The sequence below is a fragment of the Armigeres subalbatus genome, unplaced genomic scaffold, assembly GCF_024139115.2.
Source record: "Armigeres subalbatus isolate Guangzhou_Male unplaced genomic scaffold, GZ_Asu_2 Contig185, whole genome shotgun sequence".
Taxonomy (NCBI): domain Eukaryota; kingdom Metazoa; phylum Arthropoda; class Insecta; order Diptera; family Culicidae; genus Armigeres; species Armigeres subalbatus.
In genome coordinates this window covers 3,545-27,069 of record NW_026942672.1, presented here as the reverse complement: position 1 = coordinate 27,069, position 23,525 = coordinate 3,545, and the positions used below count along the sequence as shown (strand labels likewise).

The 23,525-nt window shown below is 46.2% G+C and overlaps 2 protein-coding genes across 2 annotated transcripts; both read right to left on the bottom strand.

Moving 5' to 3' along the window:
* Positions 1–9,399: 9,399 nt before the first annotated feature.
* LOC134203427 (uncharacterized) lies at positions 9,400–13,645 on the bottom strand. Its single transcript, XM_062678307.1, has 2 exons — positions 13,456–13,645; positions 9,400–13,380 (listed from the first exon to the last, which is right to left on the bottom strand). Exon 2 carries the CDS (start codon positions 12,088–12,090, stop codon positions 11,215–11,217), a length of 876 nt encoding a protein of 291 aa, XP_062534291.1. The 5' UTR covers positions 12,091–13,380; positions 13,456–13,645; the 3' UTR covers positions 9,400–11,214.
* A 4,101-nt stretch (positions 13,646–17,746) lies between these two features.
* LOC134203425 (uncharacterized protein K02A2.6-like) lies at positions 17,747–21,718 on the bottom strand. The gene is made up of 4 exons (XM_062678306.1): positions 21,358–21,718; positions 19,274–20,022; positions 18,502–19,218; positions 17,747–18,457 (listed from the first exon to the last, which is right to left on the bottom strand). The coding sequence occupies exons 1-4, from the start codon at positions 21,716–21,718 to the stop codon at positions 17,747–17,749; spliced, it is 2,538 nt and encodes an 845-aa protein (XP_062534290.1).
* Between the last annotated feature and the right edge of the window lie 1,807 nt (positions 21,719–23,525).

Below are 23,525 nucleotides of genomic sequence, written 5' to 3'. Positions count from 1 at the left end.
GCCTAAAAGGTTGGTTGCTTGATTGGTAGGTTAAAAGATTGATTAGTTGCTTTATTGGTTGATTGGTTTTGTTGTTCGTTGCTTGAAAGGTTGATTGGGTAGCTTGATTGATTGCTTGATAGGAATCCTGGAGAGATGCATACGGGAGTGTCTAGCGATGCCGACAGGAATTCACCAGCGATACCCTCAAGAATCTGCCAGCATTGCGCGCATGATGCCCATAGAAATACACCAACGAAGCCCACAGCAGTCTGCCAGCGATGTCCACAGGATTCCGCCCACGATGCTCACAAGGATCCACCAGCGATGCCCACAGGAATCTGCCAGCAATGCCCGCAGGAATCCATCAGCGATGTCCTCAGGAATCCATCAGTTTCCCAAAAGAATCCGCCAGCGCTGCTCACAGAAATTCACCAGCGATGCCCACAAGGATCTGCCAGCGATGCCCGCAGGATGCTAACAGGAATTCACTAACGATGCCCTCAGAAACTCGCCCGCGATGCCCACAAGAATCCACTAGCGCTGTAAACAAGTATCCGCCATCAATGCCCACAAGAATCTGCTAGCGATGCCCGCAGGATGCTGATAGAAATTCACCAACGATGCCCACAGAAATTCGCCTGCGATGCCTACAAGAATCCGCCAACGCTGTGAACAAGAATCCACCAGCAATGCAACAGGAGTCCGCCAGCGATGCCCACAAAAATCCGCCTGCGATGCCCACAGGAATCCGCGAGCGATGCTCACAGGAATTGCCCACGATGCTCATAACAATGCCCATAGGAATCTACCAACGATGCCCACAGGTATTGGTATGGTATCGGAGCTGAGCTCATCAAGATGGGCCCGGAAAAGCTAGCCACTTGCCTGCTCAAACTGATAGTCAGAATCTGGGAAACTGAACAGCTACCGGAGGAGTGGAAGGAAGAGGTTATATACCTCATCTACAAGAAAGGCGACAAGCTGCAGTTTGAGAACTTTCATGTGATCACTATCCTTAATGCTGATGGAGGGACGCACTAGCAGAGTCGCAACGAAACCACCGGGAAGACAAACCGACGAAACCACCGGGAACTAACAAAAGAAACGCGGAAACCTTTCGAAAGGAAAAAATGTGAACACGTCTTTGCGAATGAGAGGTTTATTTGTAAGAGAGAAAAATCATTGGTGCAGTGTTGTCAGTTTGATTACAGATTGTCTTTGTTTTTCATTTAAGCTGGGTTTATCCATTTCCAACACTCCTCCTGGATGAGCGCAATTTTAAGTTCTTACTGTAATCCTACTTTCTTGAAAACAAATATATATATATTCAGTTTGGCAGGTCCGACAGGTTTGTAAGAGCGTCGGCCGCCATTTCTTCACTGGGGCAGTACACTAAATCTACAGTTCCGTGTTCACACAGATCACGTATGAAATGCCTTTTGGTATCTATGTGCTTCACGCGGCCGCTGGATCGCTCCGCCTTGGCAAAACTTAAGCACCCCAAGTTGTCCTCGTAAAGTATTGTAGGTTTCACTTCGGGCTCTTGCAGCTCCTCCAGCAATCGTCGAAGCCACATTGCTTCTTGACAGGCTAGGCTGAGTGAGTTGTATTCGGCTTCTAAGGATGAAAGAGCCACCGAATCCTGTCCTTTGCTGGTCCAACTCACTGGTCCACCGCCATAGAAAAATATGAATCCAGTAGTCGAGCGCCGGGTACGCCTATCACCAGCCCAATTCACGTCGGAGTACCCTACCAGGGTCCAATCGGTTTTAGGTGCGTAATCAAACCTGAAATCCTTGCTCCCATTTAGGTACTGTAGTACCCGTTTCGCTGCGTTCAAGTCGCTTCTTGTTGGCTGACTTAATTTCCGTCCTAACAGTCCAGCGCGCAGCACCAAATCGGGTCTGGCGTAGCAGTGCACCAATCAAACTTCTGTACAATGTCGTATTTTCAAAGGGCTTACTATTCTCGTCCTCCGCAGTATACCCGAGATCCATAGGAGTTTTCACAGCATATGAGTTCTCCATCTTGAATCTCCGAATCACACACTCTATGTAGGGAGCCAGACTTAGCGAATAACAGCCATTCTCTCTTTTGATGTCAAATCCTAGAAAATGACGAATCAGGCCAAGACTAGTCACCTCGAATTTGTCACGGAGACACTTATACACTTCTTCAATTTCAGATTCGTCAACACTTCCGATAATAAGGTCATCCACATATACTACTAGAAGTACGATGCTTCGTCCCTGGCGTACATAGATGCAAGGATCAGACTCGCAGGCTTTAAAGCCTAGTTTGACTAGTACCGCATGTAACGTTTTGTTCCAGCATCTGGCTGACTGCCTTAATCCATAGATGCTTTTACGCAATCTACAGACCAGATCTTCTTTCCCATTAACAACAAATCCAGCCGGTTGGGACATGTACAGCTCCTCGTTAACTGTTCCGTTTAAGTACGCCGTTTTGAAATCGTACTGCTTCAGGATCATTCCTCTCTTACTGGCTACCGCTAGGAGCACACGCAATGTCGCCTGTCTTGTTACCGGAGCGTAGACTTCGGTGAAATCAATCCCGTACAGTTGTGTGTATCCTTTAGCGACGATGCGTGCCTTGTATTTTACCACCTTGCCCGTTTCATCTCGCTTAAGCTTAAACACCCACTTCGTTCCGATTACTTTCTTTCCCGGAGGCAGCTCCACCAAATCCCAGGTCTGATTCGCCGAATGCGCGGCTATTTCTGCTTCCATAGCATTCTTCCAATTTGGCACTAACACTGCTTCGCGATAATCTTCGGGCTCTTCGTCAACAGTTACTTGCCCCACAACAAAATCCTCGTATCGTCCTGGCAAAATTCCCCGATTATGACGGTCACCCCTGTTCAGCACTGGTTGTTCGACCGGATTGTCTAGCTCGAATCCCAGGAAATCACTACCGTTCATCTCACTAGCGTCGTCATATACGGAAGGTTCCTGTTCATCACGCACTTCCACATGTTCTTTACGGTTATCCAGAGTAACTTCTTCTTCATGCTTGCTCCCTCTTTCACCGTTCTTCTCCACCGGAATCTTCGAAACTGCAGGCTCCTCCTCCTCCAGCTGTTCAGAACCATTTCTCAGCTCCAAAAATTGCGCATCCCGACTAATAGTGATGCGGTTCGTTGCTCGGTCAAGGAAGCGATAGCCTTTGTGCTGGCTGGAGTAGCCAACGAAGACTAACTTCTTAGCTTTCGGGTCGAATTTCTTCCGTTTTTGGTCGGGAACGTGGACATATGCTTCACATCCGAACACTTTTAATTCTGCCAAGTCCGGTACCTTGCCTGTCCAAAGCTGGTACGGTGTTTTCTCCACAGCCCTTGATGGCAATCGGTTCTGGATAAAGTTCGCAGTAAGCACAGCTTCACCCCAGAAGCATTTTGGTAATCCGGCATCGAGCAACATACAGTTAGCCATCTCCTGCAAGCTACGGTTCTTTCTCTCCGCCACACCGTTTTGTTGGGGTGTGTACGGAGTGGTGAATTGCGAATGAATACCCTCGGCTTTATAAAACTCCTGCAGGCTCTCGCCGGTATATTCGCCTCCTCCGTCTGACCTAATCACTTTAGGCTTTCGACCAAACACGTTTTCGGTCCACCGAACGTATTCCCGAATCTTGTGCTCTGCATCGCCTTTAGATTTCAAAAGAAATACTGCACAGAAACGACTGAAGTCGTCAATCAGGGTAATAAAATATTTATTCCCGCCAGGTGTCGCATTCTCCATTGGTCCGCATAAATCGGTGTGGATCAAATCCAATGGTTGCTTTGATCTGCATTCTCCTATTGAATGGAAAGGTTTTCTGGCTAACTTACCCTTGATGCAGCACTCACAGACTATACGCTCACCGCAGTCCTTGCAATCGAAACCGCTCACCAGGTCCGACGACAAAATGGAACTCACAACATTCATGTCGCGGTGACCAAGCCGCCGGTGCCATGTATGCTGGCACAAATTAGTGTGGCAACCTTTTACCGCCATGCACTGCTCACCGACTTTCAGCTTATACTGGCTTCCCACCAGCTCACCAACAGCAACAACCTTGCATTCCGCGCCTTGGATCTCACAACCGTTCACTTTAAACACTACCGTGAACCCCTTTTCGGCCAATTTGCGCACCGAAACCAATCCGCCCTCCAGAGCGGGGACGTAAAGAACTCTTTCCAATGTAATAACAACTCGCTGCCCATCACCGTTCACTCCGATAATGTTTCCGCTACCGATTCCACACGACTTCGTGCAAGTGCCATCAGCCAAAGTGACATTAACACTGACATCGTTCTTGAATTCCACGAAAAACTTCCTGTCGTTTGTCATATGACAAGTACACCCGCTATCGATTGTCCAAGCGCCCGGAATAGCACCTCCAGCAACAAAACACAATGCACCACAGACCGAATCGTCTGCTACAGCTGGCTTCGGCTTTTGCTCATTCTTCGCTCGCACTTTTCTAGCTTCTTGTCCGGAAAATTTCTTCTTCGTTTCGCTTGAACTGTCATTGTTTTTCATTGCCTGAAGCTTGCGGCAATTTCTTTTGTAATGACCAGGTTGTTTACAAAAGAAACACTTCACTTTGCTCATGTTTATTTTCACCTCCGCTTTGAGAACTTTTTCATCCCGAGCACTGTTTCCACTGAGACCCGCCCGCTTGTTGCACTCATCGCGTAATCGAGCCACCACAAGGTCCATTGTTAGGTCTTGTTGGGGGCGATTTTCCAAGGATGTCACGAAACTCGCGAATGATTGCGGTAAACTGCGCAACATCATGATCACTCGCAACTGCTCACTGAGTTCTACACCTGAGCTGTCAAGTCGTTCATACAGGTTCTCAATCTCTTCAAGGTGCTTTTCCACCTCACCGTTTTCACTGAGATTCACTGAGCACAACTGCTGTAGGAGCATTGCCTGAGTGCCAATCGTGGCTTTTTCATGATACGTTTTAAATTATCCCACATATCTTTCGCTGTTTCAGCTTTCTTCACGAAACGCAGCTGACTATCGTCAATAAACAACGAAATCGTCGCACGAGCTTTAACATCTTTCTTCTTCCACTGAGCATAACCATCGTCATCTTCATCCGGCTCCGCTTCAACTATCGCCTCCCACAATTCTTCACGCTCAAGGAGCGCCTTCATCCGGAATTTCCAAGAAACGTAATTCCCACTGCACAGCTTCGCGAAAGACACTTTCATCCCATCCGCCATTTTGTTTTCAACCGCACGTTTTCTATCGTCGGAAGATCAGAAAAACACACCTCCGGTAAACTAGCTCTCGGTTAACCGCACAAAAACGCCTATCAGTTCACTTCCGGCACTTGGGCCCACAACCTGATGGAGGGACGCACTAGCAGAGTCGCAACGAAACCACCGGGAAGACAAACCGACGAAACCACCGGGAACTAACAAAAGAAACGCGGAAACTTTTCGAAAGGAAAAAATGTGAACACGTCTTTGCGAATGAGAGGTTTATTTGTAACAGAGAAAAATCATTGGTACAGTGTTGTCAGTTTGATTACAGATTGTCTTTGTTTTTCATTTAAGCTGGGTTTACACATTTGAGGTGCTCATCCATTTCCAACAAATGCTGCCTACAAAGTGATATCCCAGATCATCTTCCGACGTCTGTCACCATTAGTGAAAGAGTTCGTGGGAAATTATCAAGCCGGTTTCGTAGACGACCGCTCGACAACGGACCAGATCTTTACTGTACGGCAAATCCTTCAACAATGCCGTGAATACCAGGTCCCAACGCACCATCTGTTCGTTGATTTCAAGGCGGTATACGACAGTATAGACCGCGTAGAGCTATGGAAAATTATGGACGAGAACAGCTTCCCTGGGAAGCTTACCAGACTGATCAAAGCAACGGTGGATGGTGTGCAAAACTGTGTGAAGATTTCGGACGAACAATCCAGTTCTCTCAAATCGCGCCGGACATTAAGACAAGGTGATGGACTGTCATGTGGAGAGCCGGGGTACGATTTTCAACAGATCCAGTCAATTCATTTGTTTCGCAGATAACATGGACATTGTTTTACTCTAAGTCAAAGTCCCGCTTCCACAGGGCAACTGAAAGTAAAAAGAACTAGCGAACGGTTAACTACCGTAACCGGGAACTGTGATCAGAAATAAATGGTTCTAACCACCACGAATGCTAAACTAGAACTGATTTGATTTTATTCACGAATTTGCTACAAAGTTCTTTTGATTGATTTCACTGTGGTGCGGTGTGCACCAAGACCGGGCTGGTACCGATGCACCCAATGTGCTTACTCGGCAGGCGTCGGATGACGCCCGCTCACACGTTCAGGTTGCTGCGTCTCGTTGCCGCCTCTAGCGACCGGATGCGGCGCACGTTTTGTCGCTAACGCCACACGATGATGATTACAGCGATGATGAATAAGGTGTCGATTGCATATCCAGCCACGTTGTGTGTGGTGATGTTGTTCTCCACCGTCACTTCGGGGCTGCTTTCCGAGAAGGGCCACATCTCCAATTACTTACGGAGTTACGGTATGTGCGGTGCGCTTTCAACGATGTCTGTCCTTCTGAGTGCGTTTTTCATGGCTGTTGCCCAGTTTATAGTTGATAGGCGGCGCATGGCATTGTTGAGGCAGCGGTGATATCGATGCACGTTGGACCCATGCGGTCGTGACCGCTGGCCAGCCGGATGTACGCCGCTGACTGCTGCGAGTTTGTCTCGACAATGAATTATTGGCAGTGGCTGATTTTCTACACGCCGCTTCCACATCCAGGCGCTATTGTATATGCGCAAAATAGCCAGCATGAGTTAACCGCCAGAAATTTGTATGGCGAAAGGCATCTAATGCGGGTTTTCTCAAAATTAGGAACTTTCCATGAAAAACTATTTGGTACCGGTTATGAAGGATGGTGTCCGCTACTACGCCTACCAAATATTTTTTCGATTAAGGTGCTTAATTTCGGGAAATCGAACCTTAGATGCCTTTCGCCATACTGATTTCAGAAAGTTAACTCCTAGTGTGCCGCTGTAAGCACGCTCAAAGCAGGCGATTCATTGCGATCGTTTGACGATTACACTGATAGCTGGGATGGTTGGTGTGACCATATTGTAACACGCGAAGTGCTGATGCGGGCGCTTTTTGTCCATCGGTCAATGTTCACTGATGGACCGTTGGCAGCACTTTATGCTTGTGCTGCGTCTGATCGTCTTGTGCAACAATGTTGCACATCAAAATTAGATTTGGATCGATTTGGGGCCGGAGCTTCAAGATTAGCACCGGATGAAGTTTAACTACTTCCATTTTCTCCCCCCTTTGGGGGGAGAGCGCAGACGATTGTCCCAAATAGCTGGAGGTGGGGGATCCTCTTCATATTCCGCTACTTCATGGATCGAAGATTGTTCCATGCTGTTGTTGGCTGCTGGTAACTCGATTGGTAATGGGGCTAACAGCCGGACGTTCCGTTTGTAGATGCGGGTTCCGACGCGAACCGTGGCGACGCGCACCCATCGGCGCCGGGATGTGTGTTGATGACGATTCCCATGGGCCACTTTGCCACGGGATTGTTGTCATCTCCGATGAGGACAACTTGTCCAACTTCCATCGCAATGATAGATTTCCATGTTTAGGTATTCCGCTGGGAATGGGAAGAGCCGTCATGGGTCTCCCAATCAGAAAGTGTCCAGGGGTGAGCGGTTCTGGACTACTGGCGTCGGTCCAGACTGCCGTTAGGGGCCGGGAATTCATTATTACCGACACCTGGTAAAGCACAGTCTGCAGTTCCAAAATATTGAAGCAGGCCCCAGAGTCCTCCGAAATTTGGACTTTATCCCTTTGGTAGCGGCTATCCCAACCAATTCATTTTGGAATAGCTCGTTGTTGTAGGTTTGTGCCAGTTCGGCGAGTTCTTTGTTGGCTCCAACGAAATTGCGTCCGTCATCGGAATAGTGCAGCGATGAAGGCTCCTGCGGACTGATTTTACACAACTTCGAAGTGCACCGCTTTGGTGGAAAAACAAACAAAGATGCAGACGTAGACGGCCATCTTGGTCTTAGCTCTGGGGTTCGGCAGGGTGTAAAATAGACCACAAAGATCCACTCCGGTATGCGTGAAGGCTGGTGATGGAATCACCCGGGGTCTGGGCAATTGACCCATCTGCTGCTGGAATTTGCGCGGTTCCAGCTTGATAGGAGTTCCCTTTTCCTCTAGATGAGCGAACTCCTGACGATAATGAATTTGCTGGAGGTGCTTAACCTCGTGCTTAACGATCAGCCGCTCTCCTGCCTCCAGCTCACTCACAGTGTCACAGTTATGGAACCGATATGAGATTCTCTGTTCACCCCACGTCCCTTGATAGTGGTTGACTTGGCCATAAAATTGTTCATTACTTACTTACTTAGGCCATACACCTCGGTTGTTATGTCGTCCTGGTTCTGTGATAAACAGGTTGCAACACCTGGTAGGTCTACAAGTGCCTTGAACTGCGGCTTATTATGCAATACGTATTCTGTGGCGTGCAGCAACAGCTCTATTTTTGTAGTTAAGAGCTTCCTCACGGAAATTTCTCTTGAGACTACACCCGCGGGATTTTGATCGGTCGGGATGAAGCGCCAAGCCTCCTGGTTTGTTAGAGACCGAATTACCTTAATCCGGTTTGAAACGTAAACCTCATTGTGGGGTGCATGCGAGTGGATCCAGGCCAATACTACCTGCGAGTCGCACCAGTAGTAGGCTTGATCGATGCGCGATGGTATAATGCCGCTTACCTTATGCATTGATTTGGCAAGTAACTAAGAGTTCCTTTCGAGGTAGCGCCAGGGCCAGCTGATTGGCCTTTTCCATTGGTACTACGCGGGACTTGGCGCATAGTAAGTTCATTGTTTTCCAATTTTGGTCATCTATGCAGTACGCGTAAATTGCGCAACCATAGACGAGGATGGATGCATCTGAGAACCCATGCAGTTCAAGGTGTACAGCGTTACTTGGAATGGCTTGGCGCGGTATGGCCAAGCTTGCGAGTTTCGGCAATGTATTCTTCAGCTGTTGCCATTCATGATGTGATTGCGCAGGGATTTGGTCATCCCATTTTAATTTGATTTTCCACAGTCCTTGGAGCAGGATCTTCGCTGTAATAATTATTGGCTGCATAATGCCCAGCGGGTCGTACAGCCTCAAAATCTCGGAGGCAAGTTGCCTTTTGGTCATAGTGGTTTTGCGAGGATCCTGGTCATCCACCAGAAATCGGAATGTATCGGTTTGCGGGGACCATGCAACTCCTAATGTCTTGATGACGTCGTGATCTCCTACGTGAATCACCTGTTCTACGTCTTCGGTTGCCACGTCGCGTATGGCGGTGGGATCATTAGATGCCCATTTCCTTAAGGGAATCCTTTTTGAGTAATGCGGCTTCCACAGCCTTGCGGCGATGTAGTAGCTCATCTACTGAATCTCCCCCCATCATTAGGTTGTCTACATAGAAACATTGCTGAATGGCATCAGCAATCTCCGGCTGCTCGGGACATAGTTCTTCCCCGACTTCGTGAAGCGCTCGGCATGCTAGGAAAGACCATGCTGCTTCGCCGTACGTCACCGTTTTCAATCTGTAGGTTTGAATTTCTTCGGAGGGGTGGTTCCTCCACAGAATGCATTGCAACCACGAGTCTTCCTCGTGGACGTTTACCTGCCGGTACATTTTTGCGACGTCAGCGGTGATTACCTTGTCGTAGCACCTGAAGTCTAACAGTAACTCAAACAGCTCGCGCTGTATTACCGGTCCGCTGTGCTAGATCTCATTCAGAGATATGCTACTCGTCGTTTTGGCGCTAGCATCGAACACCACTCGTAGTTTCGTTGAGGTGGAGTCCGGCTTAATTACGCAGGAGTGGGGTATATAATATTTTACCCTTGCATAATCAACTGGGCGGACTATTTCCATATGCTGCAAGGCGAGATATTCCTTGAGGAAATCTCTATATTGCTCTTATATGTCTGGGTGATGGGTAAGACGCTTCTCCAACGATAGCAAGCGCCTCCTTGCCTGTTCAAAAGAGTTCCCCAGAATCTGAGGTTCATGCTTTAGAGGAAGACGAACGGTGAATTTGCCATCCGGTCCTGTCGTGGTGTTTTTGCGAAAGTGTTCTTCGCAAATGTTCGCGCTGAGGTAGGGCGTCGCTTCCGCGGAAGTCACCTCCTCGAGCGCCCAAAAATGCCTGAACCAATTCTCCAAGTTTTGTTCGTTGTCGTCGTACCCTTCTGGTTTTTCGGCAGCTGGAGCCTTTTTGTATTCAGGCTTGGCTTCCACGACAGCCACAATGACTTGTCGCGGCTTTGGGAAAGATGCTAGTCCGCCGACTAGCCATCCAAGGGCGGATTCCTGAAAAACAGGTCCATTTCCCAGATTAATAGATCTGGGCCTGATGATTTGGAAGAACACCCTGGATCCTAATAGAATTTCCACGGGTTGCCTCTTGTAAAACGTAGGGTCGGCCAATTCGATGTCGTCTGGCACCCTTATCGATCCCTTGCGAAGAGTAACGATGGGCTGATCCCCCAATAATCAAATCTACTTGTGTTGAAAGCTTACCACTCTTTGACTCAATCAGAGTCGTAAGCATATGATGCGTTGCCGATTCCATTTATGGTCAGTGGGACTGCAGTGTGGGGCAGGCCAATGAGTTGCGCTGCCTCTTCGGTAATTGTTTCGACTTGGCTACCCGAATCCAATAGACAACGAACTTGGTACCAAGTCGAAGCTCCTCGTACGTTTATGGCCGCTGTTGCCAAAAACACATACTTTTCCCCAAGTCACTTGTAGAGGCCGAGGCCTGCATGGTCGATCCGTCGGCCTTCTCTTGAGGTGTCGATGGCGAGGAAATTTCCCCCGCCGGCGAGTGTAGTAGGGTGTGGTGACGGGCACCACACTCCTTACAGCTTACTTTTGAAGGTCACTTTTTTGCAGAGTGCCCATGCGATAAGCAATTGTAGCATTTTCCATCACTCCTTGATTGGCAGCTTGTTGAATACAGCACAATAGAATATGCTATTATCGCTGGTTGCGCCGCAGGCGAAACAAGCTTTTGGGCTCTTTGATGATTGATCATTTTCATTGTTCCCTTTCGAGGATCGGGAGACGGGGGCTGCTGCCACCGTTTTAACGTTTCGTGCTCCGTCGAATTCAGTATGGCAAGCTAGCTGGTTCGCTCGTTTCTCCAGCTCCGTTTACAATTCGGTCCACATATAAATCTGTTGGAGGTCCAGGCTCTCTTCGAGCTTGGACAGGGTAGAGTTGTCCATTTTCCCCTTCACAATGGCTACAAGTAGCCCGTTTGCGACGCAATCCAGCGTTTGGCTGCGTCCTCCGTTGATTTGTTGAGCGGCATGAACCGTGGTGTCCACCGCATCGATTAGTGCCAAGATCGCCTTGGCATTGGGGTTTGTAATGTTGTTCACCCTAAGTAATTTGGTGAAGTAGCCTTCAAAGGCATTACGGCGCTTGTAAAAGCGCGCTTTTAATTTTTGCCATGCATCGGTAAAAGAAGTCCCTGAATTCTCAAGAGCTTCAATCGAATTTTTCGCCGGTTCGAAGTGCTCAAGGCACATGCATAGAAACTCGAATTTGTCTGCGTCTTCACTTAGCGCAGATATGCGCTTTTCAAAACGGCTCTTGAATGAGAGCCACTCGGTCGGCGAACCATTGAACCGAGGGAGATCGATCCTCGGTAAATGATCCGCCCTGTTGGTGTGCGGCTGAATAGTTTGATCCAGCAGCGGTTCCTGTGCGCGTACTGGAGGAACTGGTTTTGACGCGTTGGCCAGCTCCTCTAAGGTCACTTTGGCACGTAGGTGGAGCGCCATGAGAGGAGCTCTGCGTCGATGGGGGCCCTCGATGCCCTCTAGTTTCAGCAAAACGCCTGATGCTTGTGTGTACAGGGCGTCCAGCATTCCAATGGTGCTTGTAACTTGCACCCATGTATGAGGCTGGTCTTTTAGTTTTTTGGCATCTTCTGTCATTTTCTTCAGCGCGCCTTCTAGCGCCGTGAGTTGGTTTTTGCTGGTCTCTGCCAGCTCTGCTTGAATTGTTTCGTTCGTCGGCATGTTCACTTTTTACACTAACGGAAACTTAGTTCGCACGCGTCGGTATGATCATAAACCGTACGAGTTTTTAGTTTTCACACTCTCCCGTTCGGCGGGAATCACTGCGACCGCGTACGCGGTAGTAACATTAAATTAATGGGCTTCAACTACTCGCTGGCAGCAGGCCGTTCGCTCTCCCTCTCGACGGGAATCACTGCGACTGCGTATGGGCGGTAAAATTCAATTACCTTCGCTGCGCTCGGGCAGCATGTACTTTCCTCCGCACTGGAGCACGCTTGTAAAACCCAATTAAATGACCTGGCCTGTTCACTGGCGGTAAGCTGTTCAATATTCCCCACACGGGATGCTCACCGAGCCGCTCTCGGGCGACGGTCACTTGTTTCAATCATTCAATCACCCACTGGCGGTGATCGCTAATTCGAGTTGCACTCAGTTGCATTGGATTCGTTTGGCTACACTCAAAGTGCCCCTTTCGGGGTACAATCGGCTCAATTCACTGAGACCGAAAGCTTACTTCAATCACCCACGCACGGTGATTGCGAATTTGAAATTAAACACAGTCGCACTGGATTTAACCTGGCCACGCACGAGCGGTAGCCCTTTGTTGCGATATTCGGCTCAACGCACTGAGACCGAAATTAACTTCAATCACCTATGCACAGTGATTGCAAAAACCGTACAAATTCGCGCGCGTTACGAGAACTTGCGTGTTCGTTTGTGATCGTATGCGTAGTCAAGTCGGGCCTACTACGGGCTCCAGAAGAAGCTGCGGTCAAAAAAGATTCGGCACCGCACCAAATGGCACTCAGAGTATTCGAGAGACGGGTGCTTAGGACCATTTTTGGCGGTGTGCAAGAAGACGGTGTGTGGCGGCAAAGAATGAACCACGAGCTCGCCCAGCTCTACGGCGAACCCAATATCCAGAAGGTAGCTAAAGCCGGAAGGGTACGATGGGCAGGGCATTTTGCAATAATGACGGACAGCCACCCTGCAAATATGGTGTTCGCTTCCGATCCGGCAGGTACAAGACGGCGTGGAGCGCAGCGAGCGAGGTGGGCAGACTAGGTGCAAAACGACTTGGCGAGAGTGGGGCAATTAGTTATTAGTTCCTGGTTAGAGTACTGAGCCAGACATCTTCTCCTGGGGCAACCAATTCAGCTCGGGCTTGAAGGAGCAGCTGGTGCGACGGGAAATCGACCGACGCAGAAACATCCAAAAACATCTTGCCAGGACGCTGCTGTGCTGTCGCGTTGGAGTCCATATCTGGATAAATAACCGCTGACAAGCGTCCTTATGATACGGAAATTAAACCAAAGTTATTTCATTTCTATTAAAAATTTGGAAAATTGCAAAAAAAATACCTACAACGAAAATAAAAGCGAGAAAATTCGCGACTACGAAGGTAAATGCTTCACGCACAGTCTGACAGTTCCTTATGGGATTTTACTGTGGAGGAACAAGAATGGGTGATTGGCGGCCATGTTTCACGCACAGTCTGACAGATAGCAATGAGATTTTGCCATAAGAGTGAGTAGAGGCATTACTTTCGTATTCGCGAATAAACCGGACGCTTGACACAGGTTTGACAAAAATAACAAAAACATCGATGCTGTCAGTAATACACGGTGAGAGAAACATGCGTGATAACTGACAGCGTATTTAGTGTCTTTTCAGTTGTATTCGCGAATACGAAAGTAATGCCTCTACTCACTCTTATGGCAAAATCTCATTGCTATCTGTCAGACTGTGCGTGAAACATGGCCGCCAATCACCCATTCTTGTTCCTCCACAGTAAAATCCCATAAGGAACTGTCAGACTGTGCGTGAAGCATTTACCTTCGTAGTCGCGAATACCTAGGACTCCTACACACCGATTGAGAATTAAGTGCAACACGAGAAAATTGCGAGTGTCGTATCCCGGTATTAGTCCCTGATTTCAACTGTGATGCTCACCACAGTATAAACAATAATAATATCTTTTGTTTGATTCGGAGCGGGAGAACAAGTTACGAAATATGATTTTGTGTAGCGTTTGATTTCGCCTGTAGATTCTCTCCATTTCGTAAGTTTATTATATTTTATCATCAAATAACATAATTCCCATGGTCAAAGATGTAAGTCTTGCAAATTATTTTGAAAACAATTGTCAGATTTAACCAAAACAAATAGTAAACAAAACACATGATACTTTCATATGATTTATAAATTAGACTAATTGGAGATAGTAAATTTTTTGATTAATAGGCACCCTTTTCCCCATAGTGCAATGGCACTTTACCCAACATTGTTTTTGGTACCCAGTCTGGGTGGAAATGGTTACCAATAAACAGTATGTTCTTGCTAAAGTACCTGCTAAACGGTAAAACTTTAGCATAGCCGAATGTTATAATGGTAACTGTTATAATTATGGTCTGCAAACAGTTGAACAGTTGTTCATGTTCGAGTAATGTAAGTGAACTTATTCATACCATAATAGCTGTTGTACCTTGAGATGGCCGGACTTGAAAGTCATCCATTTTTTTTCACATACGACAGTTCGACAGTTTGTTTTCCAAGCGCGGTGGCTGTTCGGAGTGCTGGTGCAACCGAAATTAGATTTTTCGCTTGCTTGCCGCGTCTGATCTTTCGAGTAAGTATATACATGTTCAAGATCTCGAATGAATGAAGAATTTAAAACTTAGCCGGTTTGATTCCAGTCCAGCTAAAGAAATCCCAAGCTGCAGTGATCACCACAGAAGATTCCGCGAATAAAACGATCGAAGAACAAATGATTCCTACTCAAAATATACGCAAGAATGTAATTGCATGTTTTGCCAAGAAAAGTGATCATAAGGACGAATTGAGCACCTCATTCAAACATGGGGTTCACCAATGATATACCAGTGACAGAGAAGAACTTCTAAACAAACACTCGCCGGATGTTATTATTTCGACAATCAACGGACAACTACCAAATCGATTCTATTATATTCGATTTGTCTGCGGAATGTGTTTCTAGACTAGGCTGACTGTATTAGGATTATTGTCTTCGTTGGCAGCGAGGTTGGTGCGACCATTGCAGGGATGAGAAAACAGAATCCATTTGTAATTCTGTTTGACTCTTGAGAAAATCGGCTACGCGGTAAAGGTAGCCTCACACCTCGGGAATTTGGTTCGCGGATTTTTTCCCCATGCATTTTTGCATATGCGATGTTTTCGGAATTTGGACACGGAAAATCAAAATCCCGGCCCCATTTAAAATACACGGGGCTCAAAATCCGCTGGAAAATTTTCCCGAGGTGTGAGGCAGCCTTAAGTCTGACTTTGTTGAATTTTTCATTTTCCTATTTAATAGTTTAACATTTTGTTATAGAGCAATCTGTCGAGGTCATACGAGGATCGTGGCTGCTGCAGCAGCCTTGTTAAGTGCACTCATTTGGATGTGTTGCAGTACAAGGAGGAGTACGTAGAAGAACCCAACCTTTCCTGCGATGTTTTGTGCGCTCTTCACATTTTGGAGCGTTGAAAAATATGTTTTAATCAAACAGTGACCAAGTTTCGATGGATCTCTTTATATCAGTTGTGTTTTTCCGACCGGGTGCTGCCCTAATTCCATGCCATCTGTCGGAAATTCTTTACTGGATATCAACCTCTAATGATTCGATAGACTTACTGAATGGTAAAGCAAAGCGTCTGACTCCGCTGCAAACAAAGTATACAAAATGCCAAAAGGTTAACTGTCGTTCGACGATCATCCTCATGGAATGTGTAAAGTACGACGGAACGGCACTGTTTACCCGCTTTAGGCTGTGAACCATTCCACCGATTCGTTTAACTTTTAGTTAAAATTTGACACTTCGATGGTTATTTTCCCATCGTGGTTAAAATTTTACTCCGAAGCCGACCCATTTGAGTTTTGACAGATTGGTAGTTATTCGGAACGAAGTGGATTTGGCGCCAATTTTCTCGCGAACAAAGTTTAACTATTGAACTGTCAAATCTAACCATGCTCCGGAGCAGGGTTATTTTTAACCACGGCGAAATAACCATCGAACTGTCAAATTTTAACTAAAAGTTAAACGAATCTGTGGAATGGTTCACAGCCTTAGTGGCAGTTTGAAAAAGGCTGAAGGGAGCATTGGCAGGGACTAATACCGGGATCCGACACTCGCGATTTTCTCGTGTTGCACTTAATTCTCAATCGGTGTGTAGGAGTCCTACACTGAGCTGATTTCCCATCTAAATTTTATGTGCAATGCACATATATTTTTGCAATCAAGCTTTGCAAATAATATTTATTAGTTCTGCACATAAAGCTAGAAATAATTTGTACATTTAATTTTATGTGCAATATTCATACAACATATATGTTCCTTCCAATATATTTTATGTGCGGCTGCAGATAAAATTCAAATGCCTTTCTTTCATTATCTAGATGGATTCTGTTAATTGATTTTCTTGTTTAACCGTAAATAAAAACAGATAAGCTTGCTATTACTCATATTGAATTTATTAGTGAATTGAACATAAGTTTAAACATAAAATCGTAGCATGGGGAACAACACCCTGGGTTTGATGCCATCATTAATTGCAACATCGAATGTATCGAATTTCGGTCATCAAAACTATCGTGTAACAAAATAATATATTGCACATGTTGGCCACTGCATCTAATATTCATCTAAATTGCTAAATTCACGGCTTTCACTATAGTGAATTTCCGCATCAGAATGTTTCTCGGATCGAAAAACTGTACCGTATACGGTACAGTTTTTCGATCCGAGAAACATTCTGATGCGGAAATTCTGTTTTGAAGCACTTCATGGGGAAGCTGTATGGATGCTGTTGTTGTGAGGACGTTGGGCGTCTAAACTGGTTGCGTTAGAACTGGAAGAGGATTCTCTGATTAGCCGGATGGATGAAGAATGGTTCCCGAAAACATAAATCCGCCGAACGAAGGAGTAAAATTAAAAACCGAACTGCCGTATCGGATGCGCATACGAAGCGTTGAAAATGTTCGCAACCTGGTTCGCCGTTTGAATGGCGTTTGCTCGTTTTTCGCTAAGGCGGTCCTGAATTTCATCCAACATTTTGTAATTTGCGTTCGATGCTGAAAATGAAGTAAAAAGGGCTTGATCAGGTATTATAAAATATTAATAATGAAATAATTTAGCTTACCTCGCTTCGTCCTCGGATTAGCCGTTTTTTCCGAGCCGTCTCCAGGCAGCCATTTTGATATTTGGAAAAACTAGCTTTCCATTGCGCGCATTTATATTTTATGTGCCGATAATAATATTTATCAGCTATTTGTCGCTGCACATAAAATTCATTGTCAGATCAAATAAAGTATAAATAAACCACCATTATATTGTATGAATTTAGTTCTTAAGTATCAATGTTCACTAATCAAATTCAAATGCTGCACATAAGATAGAGCTAAAGCCAGCCGAATCGTTTCTATATGATTACCGCACATAAAAAATAATGGAGATTTGATCTCAGTGTAGGTATACAACTGAAAAGACACTAAAGACGCTGTCACTTTTCCGCGTGTTTCTCTCACCGTGCATTACTGACAGCATAGTTGTTTTTGTTATGCTTGTCAAATAATTTAATGCTCGGTTTTTCTCTCTTCAAGCTGCGATTTTTGTAAGTATTTTTCGTAAGTAATTTTCAATTAATAATAATAATAATTTTCAACACTGCTTTCACATCTCTTCACAAAATCAGCAATGTGGTCATCGATCCTCGGCCAGTACACGTGACTACGTGCGATAGCTTTCATCCGCTTCATTCCCGGATGTCCTCGGTCGAGTTGCTTGAGAATCCGCTGCCGAAAACTGTCCGGAATCACCAAACGGTTGGACATCATGACGCACCCATTCACTACCGATAGAGCGTCTCGATGAGCGAAGAAAGGGCGAACTTCAGCGTTAGCGATGTCATCGATTTTGGAGGGCCATCCACGCTGGTTGTACTGGATCACTTGTTGGAGAACCGGGCACTGGAGAGTAGCACCGCGAACCGCTTTGAACGTAACTGGCAGCGAACTGATGGCTTCCTGGAGTGGAATATCGATGTCGTCTTCCAGTTGAATCGATGCGATGATGAAGTCCTCCTCTGCTTTGACGTAACCGTTGATGAGGCGGGACAGTACGTCGGCATATCCAACCTGCGTGGTGGACACGTACTCGATGTCGAAGTTGTAACACAGAAGCGTCAGGGCCCAACGTTGAAGGCGGTTGGCCGTGTGAACCGGAATACCCTTCTTCTGTCCGAATATCCGCAGGAGTGGCTGATGATCCGTCTGGAGGGTGAACTTGCGTCCAAGCAGCATCCGATGGAATTTCGTTACGGCAAACACCAGTGCAAGACCTTCCTTCTCGATCTGTCCGTAATTTGCCTCCGCGGGGGTGAGTGAGCGTGTGCAACAGATTTGAGTGAGCCATCGGGGAACCTGTGTAGAAGGCAGGCACCGATTCCGGACTGCGAGGCGTCGGCAGCAACTATGATGGCTAGTGATGGATCGTAGTGTGTCAGAAGCAAATCCGACTGGAGTACTTCCTTGAAGCGCCTGAACGATTTCTGGCACTCGCTGTTCCAAACGAATTTGGCATTCTTCAGCAGCGCGTCGAGTGGCCGCCGCAGTTGGTGCATCTCCGGGACAAACTTCGCGTAGAAATTCACCGCACCAAGGAACGAGCGTAGAGTTGTGACATCTTTGGGCGGTGGCATCTTGACAATGGCTTCCACCTTGGATGGGTCAGGACGGAGACCGTTCTCGTCTACGATGTGCGCCAAATACTTTACCTCCGTCTGCAGAATGTTGCACTTTTCTTCCCTCAGAACGAAACCGTAGGCTTGACGGCGTTGAAACAGTGCTTTGAGCATCTTGTGGTGCTCCTCTTCGGTTTTGCTGGCCACGAAGATGTCGTCCAGAAACGTGTCCACTCCTTCGAGATCGGCAACCATGCTGTTCATCAACTGCTGGAAGGCCCCGGGAGCGGATTTTACTCCTGGTGCGAGCCGGTTGAAGCGGAAGAGACCTCGATGCGTGTTGATTGTGAGCAGCTGCTTCGAGTCGTCAACTTCAACTTGAAGATAGGCGTCACTCAGGTCGATGACGCTGAAATACCGGCACCCATAAAGCTTGGTAAAGATGTCAGATTTTCAGTCCAGTTGAGTAATCGGCACAGATTCGTACTTTTCCTCCGGGCTTCTTCACTACGACGATCGGAGCCGCCCACTGCGAGAAATCGACAGGCGTGATGATGCCCAGCGATTGAAGTCGGTCCAGCTCCGCATCGATCTTCTCCATGGACGTGAAAGGAACTGGGCGCTTCGGCTTGAAAACGGGTTTGGCATCGGGCTTGAGATAGAGTCGGACCTTCATCTTCTTGCAGCGTCCGAGGCCGTTCTTGAACACTTCGGGATACGCAGCTTTGTACACTTGGATTTGCTTGACTTGACCATCGGCAACGTGGACCTGGTTGCAGATTGTAGATAGCGGGGTGTCCCACAGCTTGAACAGCTCGATCCATTCCAGACCGATCAGGTTGATGCTGTTGTTGGTCACTTGAGACCCGTTGATATCCACCGTTAGGAACTTCCGTCTAGAAGTGCAGCTGACCTGGTTGATGGAGAAAATTCCGTTCACGTGCTTCTTCTTCTTGAGTGCCGCCTTCGAAGTGTAGCTGCCACAATACCCTTCTTTGTGGCCGGTTTGCTTGCAGTCCCGACAAACGTGCTTCGTGTAGGTGCAGTCCCGGACGTAGTGCATTCCGCCACACTGCCAGCAGGGTGTTTTTGGACCTTCGGACTTCGTCTTCTCCTTCTCTTTGGAACTCGGTGTCATCGATGGAGGCTTGTTCTGCTTGACTGCGCAGATTGTACTCACCGATTTCTTGTGTTCCACTATGGCCGTGTCGTGCTTGAGGTTTGCAGACGTTGGCACTCCGTGATGAGTGATTCCAGAGTGCATTCATCCACCGCGTTAGCCTCAAGCCCAAAACGCAATATAACGGAACGGCGACGGAAACGGCAAATTTGACAGAAAATATATGGGCTTACTTACGAAGTGAGAAGCAAGAAAGAAGAAGGAAGAAGGAAAAACGAAGAAAGAAGGAAAAACGAAGAAAGGAGAAGGAGGAAGGAAGGAGGAAGAAGGAAGAACGAAGGAGGAAGAATGAAGAAGGAAAAACCCAACTTAATTCACCGAGTGGTGATACTGCCTTTCTCGCATACCTTATATGGCGCTTATATAGTTCGATTCCATTTTCTTAATAACTTTTAAACGCAATGGTCGATCGTTATCAAATTCAATAGTGATCAACAAGTCCCTGTCCCCTGCCGAATGCAATTTGTTGCGAGAAAATCGGTTAAGAATTACTATGTGAAAATGTGGCCAATGTTTTTCGGTTTTCGTATGCACACACACATACACACGGACAGACAGACATTTGTTCAGTTCGACGAGCTGAGTCGATTGGTATATAACATCATGGGTCTCCGAGACTTCTATAAGAAGTTCGATTTTGGAGTGAAATGATAGCCTTTCGGTACAACTTCGTTGTACGAGAAAGGCAAAAAGAAGACGAAGGAAGGAAGAAGGAAGTAGGAAGAATGAAGAAGAAAGTAGGAAGAAGAAAGAAGGAAAAAGGAAGACGAAAGAAGGAAGAAGGAAAAAAGAAGAAGGGTAAGGCAAAAACAAGACGAAGGAAGGAAGAAGGAAGAACGAATAAGGAAGAAGGAAGAAGGAAGGAGAAAGAAGGAACAAGGAAGAGGAAGGAAGAAAAACTTATAAAGAAAGAAGAGGAAAGAAGAAAGCAGTAAGAAGGAAGAAGGAAGACAAAAGAAAGAAGGAGGAAGAATGAAGAAAGAAGAAGAAAAAAGGAAGACGAAAGAAGGAAGGAGGAAGAAGGAAGATGGAAGAAGGAAAAAGGAAGAATAAAGAAGGAAGAAGGACGAAGAAGGAGGGAGGAAGAAGGAAGAAGGAAGAAAGAAGAAGGAAAAAGGAAAAGGAAGGAAGAAAGGAGAGGAAAGAAGGACGAAGAAAGCAGAAAGAAGGAAGAAGGAAGAAAGAAAAAGAGAGAAGGAAGAAGGAAGAAGGAGGAAAAACGAAAAAAGATAGAGGATGCAGAAAAGAAGAAAGAAGGAAGAAGGAATGAGGAAGAAGAAGGACTACTCGTTAACTAAGATCAATTTTTTTTAACTATTCAGCCAAACGGCATTTGGCCAAACGATCCATTCGGCCAAACGGCATTCGGCCAAATGGCCTGACACCCTCACTGGGGTGCTTTGGGAGCACGAAGTTGACGTACTTGTCGTGCACCGTCACGCTGAGGCTTCTCAACAGCAACCGCACTTTCGCCGCATCGTCCAACTTCGCTCCGTCCTTGAGGAAAAGGTCTTCGTACTTCCGGTACCACCGGTCGAAAACGAGCCCGTTGTCTGGATCGTAGACGAACTCCCGGACCCGAACTCCCGAACTCGATGATGAACTCCGGGCTGCCCGCCGACCGATGGAAACGTTTTCTTGATTGCCAAAACGTTCCATCATCTCCATCAGCCGGGTGTTTTGCTCCGCCATCGCTTGATTCTGCCGCAGGATTTGCTGGTAGATTACTTGAAAGTCGCCGGATCCAGGCATCTTGAGAACTGCAGCTCTTCCTCCAAAGCGTTGAATTCTTGAAAAAAATCCTCGTCACCAAAATGTTGTACCAGTTGTACTTTAAATATGACTTTATTCTAGGATGGTTGGGTACAAAGTAATCAATTTTCACATTTGTTGATTATCAAGTTGCTATGGCTGAACTAGTCGCTAGGGTCGCAACTGGTGGTAATCATTGACTACTATGTTCGTGGCTAACAGTCTCTGGGGGGGGGGTTATGTCCAAAACCACCCCCGTGGCTACGCCACTGGTGGTATAGATTGTTGGAACAAAGTAGAATAATTAGAGATAGATAGATAGAAAATTTATTATAAGATTTATCTTTCGCGACCCACCAATGAATTATTGGCAGATGCTGATTTTCTACTCGCCGCTGTCACATCCAGGCGCTATCGTATATGCGCAAAATAGCCAGCATGAGTTAACCGCCAGAAATTTGTATGGCGAAAGACATCTAACGCGGGTTTTCTCAACAGCAGAAGCTTTTCACGAAAATCTATTTGGTACCAGTTATGTAGGAAGGCGTCTGCTACTACGCCTACCAAATATTTTTTCGATTAAGTTGCTTATTTTCGAGATATTAAACCTTAGATGCTTTTCGCCATACTGATTTCCGAAAGTTAACTCCTAGTGTGCCGCTGTAAGCACGCTCAAAGAAGGCGATTCATTATTAGCTCATGACCCCCCCCCCTGGGGATCGCGACCCACAGTTTGGGAACCCATGATTATAGATGATTCGTTGCTGTTGCCTTTGTATCAGGCATTGTTACCTTTGACCTGGTAGACAAAAAGAAGAGCTCAAATGCCTGGATTTGAGATGCAAGTGAAAGACAAATACTCGGAGGACACAAATGGGTTCATACTGTGACTGAGGACATCATGGAAGCCTAGGTTGATTCGATAGACTATTTTACTCAAACTCCAGGTCACTTTGGAGATCTTATAACATTTCAAATGCCTGGATTTGAGACGCAAGTGAAAGATAAATACTCGGAGGACATAATTGGGTTGATACCGCGGCTGTGGACATCATGGAAGCCTTGCTCGATTCGATAGACCATTTTGCTCAAACTCCAGGGCAATTTGGAGATCTTACAACATCTCAAATGCCTGGATTTGAGACGCAAGTGAAATATAAATACTCTGAGGACATAATTAGGTTGATACCGCGGTATGGAACATCGTGGAAGCCTTGGTTGATTCGGTAAACCATTTGACTCAAACTCCAGGACAATTTGGAGATCTTACAACATCTCATATGTTTGGATTTGAGACGCAAGTGAAAGACAAATACTTGGAGGACATTATTTGGTTGATACTGCGGCTGGGGGCATCATGGAAGCCATGGTTGTTTCGGTAGAGCATTTGATTCAAATTCTAGTACAGTTCTGAGATCCTAGAACATCATAATTCATTATCGCACATGTTTCGTATATAGTTTACATTTATTTTAACAAGTGCACAGTAGACAACATGCTTGAAAACATTTTCTGGAGCTTCATACATCCTGTGATATAATGTGGTTCCTAAAGGCACCGAATTATCATCGTATGCATAGTAGGGATGCTCAAAATGTGTTCTTATGTTCCAGGTGATGTCTTTTATGTGTTTTTTTTATCATTTCCATCATCACTATATGAATAGATATCATTTTGGTAATAAAATATAAATATATCTCCAAAATCGCATTTTTCTAAATCCGTTGCTTTACTCCCACAACTCTAGTGAAAAATTGGACACCCCTAGATACAATATTTGGCAATGTCCAGAAACAAGAAGAGATGG

Bases quoted from the DNA above. Each gene is read 5' to 3' on its own strand.
- LOC134203425 (XM_062678306.1), bottom strand. From the start codon at position 21,718: ATGCCTGGATCCGGCGACTTTCAAGTAATCTACCAGCAAATCCTGCGG. The intron at 19,219-19,273 runs GTACGAATCTGT...ATCTTTACCAAG, and splicing joins TGAAGAAGCCCGGAGGAAAA to CTTTATGGGTGCCGGTATTT. The intron at 18,458-18,501 runs GTTGCACACGCT...AATTACGGACAG, and splicing joins CCGATGGCTCACTCAAATCT to ATCGAGAAGGAAGGTCTTGC.
- LOC134203427 (XM_062678307.1), bottom strand. From the start codon at position 12,090: ATGCCGACGAACGAAACAATTCAAGCAGAGCTGGCAGAGACCAGCAAA.